This window comes from Cyprinodon tularosa, unplaced genomic scaffold, assembly GCF_016077235.1.
Source record: "Cyprinodon tularosa strain WSP-4 unplaced genomic scaffold, ASM1607723v1 ctg624, whole genome shotgun sequence".
NCBI lineage: Eukaryota > Metazoa > Chordata > Actinopteri > Cyprinodontiformes > Cyprinodontidae > Cyprinodon > Cyprinodon tularosa.
The window spans coordinates 118,685-132,091 of NW_024039368.1; the positions used below are offsets into that span (position 1 = coordinate 118,685).

General features: G+C 42.3%; 1 protein-coding gene across 1 annotated transcript; it reads right to left on the reverse strand.

Moving 5' to 3' along the window:
- Nucleotides 1-530: 530 nt before the first annotated feature.
- Nucleotides 531-11,816, reverse strand: enc3 (ectodermal-neural cortex 3). Its single transcript, XM_038307942.1, has 4 exons — nt 11,559-11,816; nt 9,133-10,167; nt 8,267-9,039; nt 531-1,021 (listed from the first exon to the last, which is right to left on the reverse strand). The coding sequence occupies exons 2-3, from the start codon at nt 10,153-10,155 to the stop codon at nt 8,293-8,295; spliced, it is 1,770 nt and encodes a 589-aa protein (XP_038163870.1). The 5' UTR covers nt 10,156-10,167; nt 11,559-11,816; the 3' UTR covers nt 531-1,021; nt 8,267-8,292.
- Nucleotides 11,817-13,407: the final 1,591 nt, after the last annotated feature.

Below are 13,407 nucleotides of genomic sequence, written 5' to 3' on the forward strand. Positions count from 1 at the left end.
CTCACACTACCAGAGCTGGATTAAGACCAAGATACAAAATTAAGACCACAGAGTTTTCTTTGTGCAAAAAAAAAAATAAAAATTCTCTACATATTACAAAGCTAAAGTAAAAACCAAACACACAAAGGACCTCTGTTAATAATATTCAATTATGTACATTACATATTTTAAAAAAGAACTACAGAGCCAACTAGTACGAAAACACTTAATTTAATCCAAAGTACCACTTAGGTAAGACAAATGGGTATATTTTTCTGTATAACCAATGTAAGGGCCAAAAAATTTTGTAACAAGTACATAAAAAAAGGACAATAGAGAAAGACATAACCCTTCTTTGAACAAGCACAAAAACAAAAAAACCCTGAGACAAAAAAACAAAACAAAAACTGATGAGTATCTCCTTCAGCATTCTCTCCCCGCAAGCTCGTTACTTTTTTCAGTTGCGGAGCGGAGTACAAATTTAGCTCACCAAAATTGAGGGAAGCCCGAGTCCAAAGGCTAAAAATACAGACAGGAAGAATATTTCTGTGCACAAAATAATACAGCTTCACAAACAACTTGCTTCCTTTGCCGCACAGCTGGCTGATCACACGTCTAATTCAGCCTGCGAGCAGGAAAATAATACACCTGAGTAAACGCGTCAGGCGAAAAGGGAATAAAACTGGAAAAAGGACCAGTACAGGTCTGATCCGGTCACAGTAGCTTATTTGTTCCAGGAGGAGAGAGAAGAAGCAGAGATGACTGCGAGGCCCCCCTGCAGTAAGCATGGCAACAACTCCCGCTTAAACTGCAGGCTGCTTCCATGAGAAAGTTACACAGTCCGAGTAAACAGATCAGGTGGTGGGGGCTGAGGATGGGTGGGACCAGACTTTCAGTCTCTGGGCTGCTTCCAGGCCTTTGCTCCTCCGCAGACTCATCAGAGAGGACGGAGCCCCGACGATACGACACAAACCCCTTCTTCTTCCTCCTCCGTGGAGCCAGCAGAGAGACATATGCCTGCATACCAGACATCACAGCTCATCTGGGGGGAACAGAAAAGAGGGAGGTTAATGTTAAGGTCCTGTAAAGACTGCTGGAAAAGGAGGCAGTGTGTAAACAGTGGGCAACACAAAGTCTTCAGTGCTCATCACCATGCCATTTTATGAGGCGTGCCCATATGGCATTATTAATGCCTCGCTACGTTATTTAACCAAAGTTGTCCTGGTATGCGGGATTAAGCTGCTTGACTGGTTTAGGTTCTTGAGGAATAAATATTGCAGTCTGGGAACAAAGACAACGGCGAGATGAAATTCAGCCTCTCTGCATTTAAATAAGAAACCGATTCCAAAAATCCATCTGCTGTCTTCAGATAAAAGCTCCAACTCTGAGTCACCTTTTCATGGTTCAGTTTTTTAAATCCCTACACATGCAAGAGCGCTTGCAAAAACTGCAATAACTTCCTTTGAAACCCTCTTCTCGAGTTTTCTCTCCAACCCCAGATAACTCGGCGTCTAATTTACCACGCCTGCTGCCATGTTGGAATGCTTCCCTGGATATCTCGGGGGAGGTAGCGAGAAACTTAAACATGGTGTTTGCCTCTGATTTGCATGTTTGTGATGTGCCCTGCTCTCTGCCCTGCAAGCTACAAGCCTTGGACATTTTTGTTCTGCAGCAGGCAGAGGGTTATTTTGGTAAGCTCTCATTGTCAAAGCTGACCTTACAGAAGGTTTCTCTGAGCTACGTGCGACTGTTGAAGCTGTGAATAATCAGCCTGAGGGCAACAGTTGGAATCAGGTAAAGCTACCGGGAAAACAAAAGACTGCAGAGAAGCTGAATTACCTTCTGAACAAATAAGATTAGATCTTCTGAGACATGAAAATAAGGTAAACCTGTTTGTTTGGTGCTTCTGTGATTTTTTCCTGTGGGGTCTCAAAGGTTTAAACATAACAGGATATTTTAACACATAAAAACAAGCGAGTGCTATCAGCATACATCAGAGCTGATATTGGTCAGGGAGCGTAGGTGGTGTAATACAGGGTCTGAATCACCATGACACAGCTCCTACACAGATTCTACTCTTGTACCAATCGGGGCTAACATGCAATTTCTGTTGCTTTGAATTTCATTTGAATTCTCAAAATAAAGAGGAATTAGGATGTTGATTTTACACAATTTGTATGGGGAGACTAATGGGACTATGTTCTCTAATATGTGTGCAGACATAAATCAGAATACCAGTTAAACAAAGAGGATTCAACGCTATGATTTCAAGGGAATCACTTAAAATTGCCTCCATTCTCAACATAATTATTTAGAACCAGTTACAGATGATATCAATTCGTTGATCTATCTTCCTCTGTAAAGGAGGTGCTGAGATAATCGCAGGTAAAGGTGAATCCAAAGACCTTAGCAAAGATGAGGAAACAACAGTTGAAATCTACCCTTTGTACTCTGGTACCTGAACTGGCTGCACACTTTGAGCTGTGCCTCTAATGGAGGAATTGATTGCAGGAGGAATTGAGCATTCAGTCTCATGAGTTCTGGTCTACATGGAGTTAATATTTACAGATGCATCTTATGTCAGCATTTCATTTTAAAAAGGAAAACAATTTATCAAAGGTCGATTTTTCCTTCTCCCTCCACTTCTGGAATCCAGGACCTCAATTTTAAAGTGAAAATAAATAACTAATTTGGCATATGGTTTAAAAAAAAAAAAGAAAATGAAAGTTTGTCCCCCCCCCCCCCCCCCCCCTTTTTTTTCATCACACTTCCTTTCAATTAATATATTTGGATCTAGCGCTTAGGAAGGAAGACCTTACCCTGCTTGACTATCAGGTCAATGTCCCAATGAAGATGTTTCATTAAATTCAAAGCATAAATGATCCAAATTTTAGAGCTGTAGTCCGACCAAATATTCAGTCCCCGTAGTAGACATCATTCCCATCGCACATTCTCAAACTTCTGCTCTCTCAGCCACAACAAAAGGGCCTGCTCCCCATTTTTTACACGTCAAGGTCGATAACATGCCGCACTGAGCTGTATCGGTTACTCTCACCCCCCTTTCACCTCGATTTTAGGCCATTATTAATACTGGAACGATCACCATATTTCTATTAGAGCCTTATGTCTGTAAGCAAAACAAACCAAAGAAGTTCATTTTAACTTAAACTGACTTGAAAGTCATCAATTTACCTGAATTGGGATTTCATTCTTTCCTCTCTTGTGGTTTATATGCCACAGACCACATCTGCGTTGTGCAGAACCCAAATTACCCATAACGTCCAAAAGCAAAGCCCAGTCTTTTCTTTAGCAGTCCCATGTGACCATCCAGGTCCATCCTGCAGTGACCCACACCTGACCCAGCTTGGCTTTATTTACATTAGTTTGCATGACTTTGATGGAGGACTCCACAGTGAACTTGGATGCTGACAGGAAGTATAGTTTAAGGCTGGATAAATATTATCTCGTGGACTGAATAACTACCTCTCAAGTGCTTCTTCTGTAAATATTGCCTAATTGTGATTAATTAGCAGACAGACCCCAGCTCCATCTGACCCCAGCTGGCTCAGTGAAGAGCCCACTTTAACTGTATGACAGCTCGTCTCTTTTTAAGGCTGTAATCTAATTAGTCTGGGTGATTATTCAGCCATTTCAAACGTCGCCTTTCCTTTTCCTTTTTGTTACCCTCCGCATGGAGAAAAGGCCAATAAAAAAAAAAACACCATTAGGTTTATGCAAATGTAAGCGGCCATTCTGAGGGGCTGTAATGTGGCGAACTGATTACTCTGGGGACTGCAGGAGAAGTGTGTATCTGTGCTGAGGTGGTGGAGGGAGTCGTCGTTGTACACAGATGCTGCAATAAAAGCTCCTTTCAGCTTGTGTTCCTGGTGGCCCTCACAGGGAGGCATTAATAAAACATTAGTATTGAGTGACTGGGGGCCCCTGCGCTCCTCTTCGCCGATCCTGAAGTGACCTTTCCATTTTACAGCAGCTGTCCAAATCCGCCAAACAGCCCAACTGAGCCCCCACCCTCCTTCCGACCTCTGCAGGTGTAGCTGCCAACTTTAGGAGAGCTACGCAAAAGAAATTAGCTGTTTATCTTTGCCAGTCTCTGAGGGGGAGTTGGGGGGTGACGAGGTGGGTAAAAGGCCTTCAAGATGGACAACAGGGCTTTTGTGGATGTTATAGTTTAGTTGCACCTGAGGAGATGTAGAACTTTGCAGCTTAGAGGAAACTTTTTCCTATTTAGACCAAAACACTGGTTGACTGTTACCTACAGCTACCTAATGATCCTGACATCACACTAATGGGAAATCCTAATATTAGCCCAATGCCGGATTTTTTTGTAATTCATCATCGCTAAAGAAAGCCTTCAGGTTACAGCTAAAATATTAAATACTAAGCTAGTTTGACACATTGGAAGGAGAGAAATAGTACATATACAACCTCTTTTTGTTTAAACATCTTAGGTGGGACATCTACTAGTCTCCGACTTTTATCTAAGGAAAGTTTCACCTCACTTTACATTTCTGCTGTTACAGGTTCTGGGGTGGGGGGCTGGGGTTACATCTCCAATCCAATTTTAAGTCACCACAGCATTTCAGATCAAGCATAGAGAAATACGTCCTTATTTTACCTATAGTGCAAATTTGCTCTGACTGCAATATAACCGTACCAGTTTATGTAACATGAGGTAATGGGTAATTTGAATTGATTGGCTAAGCTATTGCCATTTGATATTCATCATTGTATTTAAATGCATTTATTAAACTTTTTTTTCCTTTTAGATGGAAAGCCACCTTTGGGTAGGCAAGGGCAGTGGTAAAACCCTGATGCTATGATAACCTTAAGCAAAAACATATCCTGGTGTCATGGTGTTAATGATGACAGCTCTATTTCTGAAATATCTGAACCAAAAAAAAAAATAAAAAAATAAATAAGTGCCCAATTGTGGAACGTCATACAATTTGAACCAGTAGAGCTAGCAGCTACAAGGAAATTTGTGCCACAAAATTTCCAAAAAAGTGAAAACAATTCACTCGACTTTGTTTCCAAGTTTAAAGACGTTTTGCTTCCCATCCAGGAAGCTTTTTCAATAAAAAAAAAAAAAAAAAAAAAAAAAAAAAAGCTATTTTTAAAAATGACTATGACCTGCATGCATGCAAGCATATAACGAAAAACTTCATTGGTTTTGAAACTGAGAATTTTTTGTTACGGGGTATACTATGAAACCAGTGCTTGTTGACTAGAATTGGTCAAAAGGTTTCCAGCTGATTGGCCATCAATTTTACAGACTTTTTTTACGACAGCTGCAGCTCTGTTCCTTTTACTTTTTGTGTAATTTCCTGTATTCTAGATAATGTCACTCTAGTTTAAAATAATTAACATAAATTAGACACACAATTATTTAAACAGAAAATTAGGATTAGATACATTTGAAAAGGGTTAACAAGAAGTTCAGTATTGCAGAAGGCGATCTGAGAGACTGATAAAGTTGTTTACTCCTCTCTTGACTGCCATGAAAAACCTCAGTGTTTAAATGATTACAAATAGTTTTCCAACAGCGGCGGCTCCTGGTTCAGAGTCTCTGACCTCGAGTCTGCGGTCTGCCGCATCTAATCGGAGTGAGGGGGGCACAGAAATACAGGAGGTGGTGACCAAGAGGAGCAGAGTGTGACAATCCATCACACACTTTAGAACTATATGAGCAGTAATGGACTAATGGGAAGGCAGGACCACCTCTTCATTTCTGCTGAATTAGCTCTGGGTTGGCTGCCTCTTAACAACAGACGATGTCAGCAATGTGTCGGCCTGTGTGAGGGAGCGCGAGGGTATACGAGTGGAAAACAAGTGGTTTTTATCACCGCATGAAACCCAACAATACTACCAGTGAATACTTGAACAGCTGACTGGTGGTTTCCAGCTGCAACAAAACCAAAAGGGAAGGGAACGCACACACACTGTTTTTCTCTCTAACCCCAGCTGGAAGTTGACAACCTCCAGAGAAATATATTTTTAGGCAGGCAGTCTAGTCTATTATTCTTGACGCTTCTGCTGATCTTACTCTTCACTTTTCCTCATACATCAACTAGGTTTTAGGTTTCCTTTAAATACTAATAGGGGACCTCTGTCACAGACCTTTTAATAAAAATAAAAAAAAAGGCCACATATGCAAGTCCTAATTAGGATCCTAGAATGGATTAAATCTCCAGCAGAACACTTGTATAACATCTTCGCAAATGCATATCCCACCTGAGCCTCACAGCCTCAAATAGAAAAAGAAAGAACCCCTGTGGGTGAAGAAGCATAACTTGACGAACAGGAAACCGGAGAGAGCCCCTTCCCCCCCTCCCTCCCCCATCTCAGCTCTAATTAGGCTAACATGTCGTCAGTGGCTGTGGGCTGGTGGCTGGCGTAACTGAGAATTCATAAGTATGTGCTGCCTTGATCTTTTACAGTCAGGCTGTCTGTCTCCATCCCGGCACACATGAAAAAAAAAAAAAAAAGACTCCGCTACCATGGCTACAGCAGCCATACCAGCAGCTCCATAATGCTAAGCCCCCAGCTTCAACGTCTCCAGCTGTTTACTGTAGACACAAGCCACGCCTAAGCCCTCTGCTCATTACTTACTTCCTCTTAAAAACTCCTCCAAAAACTGGAGTCTGTTTGGATTGTGACTGATGAGAAAATTACTTAAAAAATCTACAGCATGTTTTTAAAGTTTTGATTTAACTCCAGGTTGGTTAAACTTAAAAGTTCAAGATAATAAAAATGTACCCTAATATTTCAAAAACATTCATAAGAATAAATATTTCAAAATGATGTTGTTTTTCCAATTATTTGGTCACTAAAGCAATTTCCATATTTTGCTATATCTCTTAACTATTCAGTTTGTAGACGCTGTGTGCCGTGGCTTCTTGTATAGAAAACTGTTATGTGTCTAAACTAACACTTTTTATAGGGATGTCCTGATACAACTTTTATTTATTTCCAATTTCAAACCTATCTTGCACCTATTGGAACTGACCTATACAGATGTTAATCAGACACTATATGAGCACAAATAATACATTTATTATTTCTTTTTGTAGTGTGTGGAATGATAGAAAAGGGTTGATCAAGTGATCTTACTCAAATCGAGAACAACAGTCAGCAAAAGTAGATATGACAACAACTGATTCCATTTATCATTAACCAATAGGTAACATAAGCTTTAGACAGAAGCAGGCGCAGGCCGATGTAATTCGATTTGGGTTTTTATCCCCATATCGGGTGGATTTCCGATGTTGATATCGTATTGGGACAGGGCAGCTAGCTTACAAGGGTAAAAAACAAATATAAACATTTTAGAGCTCAAAATACGTTTTTTTCTTAATGCTATGCATTATTAGAAAAATGCTTTTTATTGATTTAAACTCCATGTCTCAGTTTAATTTCATCCCTTAATTTACGCTGGTCCCTCAATTATTATAATCAACATTATCACAAAAATTACAATTTCATTTAAAGCAGTTTAGTACGTTGTGAGTAAATCATTCTTCCATATCCTGGAGACGGGGAACCATCTCCTCCCTTGCTGTGTGCCAAATCTATAAAAAGACCCCTGAACTGCTGTTAATCCTTGGAACAGAACAGATTGCCCCGTCAACACATTCTAATCCTATAATTCAATGTATAAATACGAAGACATTTGCGATATTTTTATTTGAAGGAGGCGACGGTGACATATGATCTTGCATAAAATACGTTCTTGAACTTATCCAGAGGGCCCTTAACATGATGGATAGCCTCTTACACCTGCTTTCAGTTAAACAGGTTGTCTGTCTGACCCCTGCAGATCAATCCGCCCGCTCCAGTCTTCTCTACACAGGAAAAGCACAGACCCGATCGCCCATCTCTACACCTCGCTCCACTCACTGTCAGAGGCCTCGGCTCGCAGCCCTGGCTTTGTAATTAGCATCACCGCTGACATTCTTTCTAGCCCATAAACTTCACCATGTTTGTCCAACACCCGGTACTTAGATAATCTTTAACAACGGTAACCCCTGGAAACCAGAAAAACAGTTTGGGGCTTTAAAGTGACCGCCTGAGGTCCGAAGCGGCACTCACCCAGAGCTGGAATGTAACAAGGTGGTAGAAGCTGATTTATGCCATTCATCTCTTTACAGTGGGTTTAAATCGGTACTGTGCTGCTAAAATTTGAAACCGCCACCAATATTTACTTTGTTTCCAAGGAGCCAGACCTTCTGTAGGTTTAAGAACGTTTAATGTAGCTGCAAATACTCACCCAGGAACCTTGTAGAGACTGCGGGTCTAAGAGGGCAGGTACTTCCACGTGCTGACGAAGGCAGTAGGAATGAGAGAGTACGGCACGCTGGTCACGCTGTCCCAGGAGTCTGATGACGGGTCATAACAGTCTAACGTCTTACACCTCTGAGCCCCAAAGTACCCTCCAACCACATACAGCCTGTTCCCCGATGCCACGGCATGGCAGCTGATTCGCTTGGCTGTGACATCACCAAACTTTGTCCACTGATACGTCTCGCTGTTGAAACGGTACGCAGAGCTTGCGGAGAACTCTGTGTCGCCTCCAATTACGACGACATGGTTGCCGACGACAGCCGCCGCCGTGTATCGCCACAGCTGTGGGCAAGCTGCCGGCACCGACCACCGGTTCTGGCAGGGGTCAAAGCACTGCACCTTGGGGTATTTGTCTCTGTTTACGCTGGTCCCTCCAAAAGCAAAGAGTTTGTTTTTGGCGCCGACAACGGCGGCGTTGCTCACACCTTCCCTCAGCGGGGCCACTAGGGTCCATTTGTTGTTCTGCGGGTCATACTGTTCAACTTGTTTCAGAGACACAGACGGAGACGCAGGAAACGATCCCGCCAGAGACGTGTGCCCCCCCACCACGTACAGCATGTGGTCAAGCTCTGCAGAGCCATGCCCAAATCTGGCTACCAGCATCGCCGCCGCTTTAGACCACTCGTCATGCAATGTGTCATACACCCAGACATCTTTGGAGGCTCCATTTTCAGAGCCACGGCCTCCGGTAACATAAACCTAAGCCAAAACAAAGAGAAAAAAGATTAAAGTAGTTCTAAAGATGACGTTATAACATAACACATAACTGAAGCTCAGCTTACAAACACATACCTTACAACCAATGGCACAAGCACTGCACTCTTTCCTGGGACTTGGGATATCCGTTTTGGGTGTGATCTCCTTCGTCTTATTGTCAATCATGTAGACTTTATCACACATGAAAGTCTGTCCCCCAAGAAGCAGCAAGGCCTGGCTGACTTTTCTGGGGCGCGCACAGAACCCTGTTACAATGCCGTCGTTCTGGAGAATCCTCATCTTGCACCGTACTGCGTCTTCTACGATCTCCCGCCCCACCTTGTGGCACATGACCAGCTCCTCCGAGGCGACATTCTTCAGCAGGTAGGACTCCGGCAGCAGAGCTAAGCGCACGCAGCGCAGCAGATCGGGCAACTCGCTGTGCCGCTGCTCCATATCTGCCTTCACCCAGTCTATGACAGCATCGTACACCAGACTCTCATCTTCCACCTCTAGTTCTTCGCTGAGGATCAGTTCCTGGACTTTATCTTTTGGCAAGCTAAGAAAGTCCTCTGTTTTGAAGAGGGTAGCAAAGTTGGCCAAACACATCCTCCATGACAGCTCGTACAGCCTCTGACATTGGTGCGCGTCCGACAGCAGCATCATCCCGAGACAATTAGAAGGATGGAGGTTCTTTTCTAGGAATTCCGCCGCTGCGTCACGGATGTCGTGGAACTGAAGCATGTCCCCAGCTTCAAGCAGGGACTCTGCGTTCTCCTCATTGATGATGACCCGAGCCGAATAGGCGTAGTCGAGCAGGAGCTCCAGTACCTCAGGGTGGAGGGAATCGTGGAAGTTGACGTCAGCATCCCGACTCTCCCTGAGGCCACCGCTGAACATGGCCTCAAAGTAGCGACTACAGGAGGCCAGGACGGCGCGGTGGCACGGGAAGGAGCGGTTTCCAGCTTTTAACACGACGTCGGTGAAGACTCTTCGCTTGCGTAGCAGGTTCAGCTGCGTCAACAGGCTGTCGGCGTGTGACGTCTTGTGGAAGAGCTGGATGTTCATCGAGCCGGAGCTGGAGCGTGACTTTCGGTTTTCGTGGTTGCTCACTGACATTGTGACTTTGACCTGGCAACAGCAGACAGTAGGAAAGTGTCAAATTTAACAACATTGTTTTTATTATAGCATCTGACTAATATTAAGGACAATGTAAAAGAAAGTTAAAGACTGAAAGACAGTTAAATCAAGGTATAAACAGATAATTAGATAGAATAATATAATCATGGATGGAAAATCTAATAATTAAACAACGAAATACGTGAAAGAATAAATAAATCGACAGATGGACAATACCTACTTATTTATGGATTAATGGATTCAAAAACATTAATAAATAGAAAGACATCCAAAGGATTAATAAATACTGCAAATAATCACATATACTGTACGTATCAAACACTTAAACTCCAAACTTTTCTGATCTTTGTAGCTGTCCTCTCCACCTTCTTTTGATGCGACCGCTGGCTCCTTGTTATGTGAATAAATAAACCCAGCAGCTGATGAATGATTGCTCAAAAAATAAAACCCTTGCCTCAGCTAAACGGAAATGAACTTCAGACTGTAGAGAGATGAAACGGGATCTGATAAGGGAGCACTCCCAGTGACAAACCAGCATGTGTACACTGTGTGCCACAGAGATTTGCACTGCAAGAATCCAGCAAACATGCATCACTGTCAAGACCTCAAAGACAAAACAATAAAAATGACCCATATTAACTTGTCTTTGAGTATAATTACAGTAAGAAACACCTGGGTGTGTGATCCTGATTCACAGCTCACTGCCCTTATAAACAATTGAGGGCTGTGAGTCACCATCCAACTAATTCCTGCCTGCTTGTTCAGTTCCTCAGCTGGATCACATGGAAGATGATGCCAAAGGCAAAGCTTTCAAACCCACATTTTGCACTGACACCTCCAACCAGCTCCTTCAAGACCAAATTATATAATTAGACATTATATAATACTATTTTTATATCATTTTTAATTTGAGTGTGCTAAATCACAGATCCTGCACACAGATTATTTAATTTCATTGGTATACTATGTTAAACCCAGTCATTACACATTAGTAAAGCATTTACTTCTGGGAAAGATCTGGGTTTAAAAGGCTGCACTCTGCTTGAAAGCGACCAAATGAATTTCTTCCGCTTTAAAGCTTTTTTTTAAAGCGCTTTTGTTTCTTAGTAGATAAATTTAAGTCGGCTATTCACTTTGACTGAAAAGGCCGGACTTCCGTGGAGGGTTTCTGGTTGAAATCCAGCAGTAAATGAGGAGCCCTGCTCAGCAGTTCACCATGCGCCCAACTTTCCTCCAAACTTAGCAGCAGTTTGGCTGCTGCTTAACGATCCGACATCAAAGCATGAATTACAGACCTTTGCAAACACTATTAGAGGTGCAGATAAACACCTAAAACAGTATAAAGTTATACTTTTTTGAAAGGATTAAGCGTATTAACTTACCGTTAGTAGGAGCAAGCAGGGTCGGTCTGGGATTCCTTTATCTTGGCTACAACTTCGCCTTCGATCTCTTTGAAGTTGCGCCGCAATTTAGAGAAATCTGCTTTTTAAATTAACAGCCTTATCTAACCCTAAACGTCTAGTAAACGGTAAAAACGGACGGGCCATTTGTTTACTGGAAAAACTAGGAAGATATCCGAGGAGTAACAAGGTGAAAAGTTAGTGTCTCCAAAGACAGGCAGCGGTTAGAGTCTGAGAGAGGAGAAAAGAGCCGAGGCGTTAGAGCTCCTCTGACTCCGCCCACCCAGCTGCGACTGGCCAATCAGATGCGACTTCCTCTGAAAAGCTTCCAGCTCTATTCATTCATTGCTTTTAATCGCAAAGAACCGCAATAAATCAACCGAAAACACCTGTCATTGGATGCGTCAGCTGACTTTAACAGAAGAAAGGGTTGAAGTGGAACAAAACAATAGAAGAACTTTTGTTATTCAGTTATATTCAATATTAACTTTTTTTCCTAGGGGACTTATCAGCTCCTGCCAAGAAGCCAATTATTTTGGAGGTATGCTAGCAGGGGTTTAACATGATTTCAGAAGCTTAATCTTTAAAATGGGGGCGTTTTTAAATTGAAATATTGCCTCTTGCTTGAAATCCAACCTCTCCCTGTTGAAGGAGGAACCACATAATTATTAAAACCCACAATACATTATCAGCATTGAGTGCCACAATTCAGTAAATAATCCATCCATCCATCCATCCATCCATCCATCCATCCATCCATCCATCCATCCATCCATCCATCCATCCATCCATCCATCCATCCATCCATCCACCTACTGATCCATCCATCCATCCATCCATCCATCCATCCATCCATCCATCCATCCATCCATCCATCCATCCATCCATCCATCCATCCATCCATCCATCCATCCATCTTCCTTCATTTATCCGCGGTCAGGTCGTGGGGGTAACAGCTTCAGTAGAGAGGTCCAGACGTCCCTCTCCCCAGCCACTTGGGTCAGCTCTTCTGGGGGAACCCCAAGGCCTTCCCAGGCCAGCCGAGAAACATAGTCCCTCCAGAGTGTCCTGGGTCTCCCCTTGGGTCTCCTCCCGGTAGGACGTGCCTGGAATACCTCAACAGGGAGCCATCCAGGAGGCATCCTATGCCCGAGCCACCTGAACTGGCTCCTTTTGATGTGGAGGAGCAGCGGCTCTACTCTGAGTCCCCCCCGGAGATGACTGAGCTACTCACCCTATTTAATAAATGCACAATTGATCATATTGGTCTCAAATAAATGGATGCATTTTTTTATTAGTTAAACATGATCATTTCATGATTTTACAAGTTATTTCATGTTGCCGTGCTAAAGCAAACCATATTTCACAGTGGGGATGGCATTGTATCAGATTTAATATTTTCTCTGCTTGAAAAATGGTGAACATGCTTGTAATTGTTTAGATAGAGATAAAAACCGCAGCTTCAAAGGATATGAAAATTATACCTAAATATAAAAAATATTTGCTGTGGTTAACTTTTCTCTTCCAGATATCATGGCGATTGACTTTTGTTGTTTTTTTTTAATTATGTACTGCAAGACAACAATGTCAGTTTTTATCTGTAGTGGAAATAACAAGTATTTGACCAGATACATAAGTGAATACAATTAAGTATAAGTACAGATCACAATCAACTTGAAAAAATGTTATCATACGTTGCTTAAAACACCTTTAAGGATCTTTTAAGCACAACGTAGCATTTATTACTCCAGCTATGACAGATGAACAAACAGAATTACTTTATAAAATATGGAATACTTTTATCTTATAATGAAGAAAACAGATAAACCAC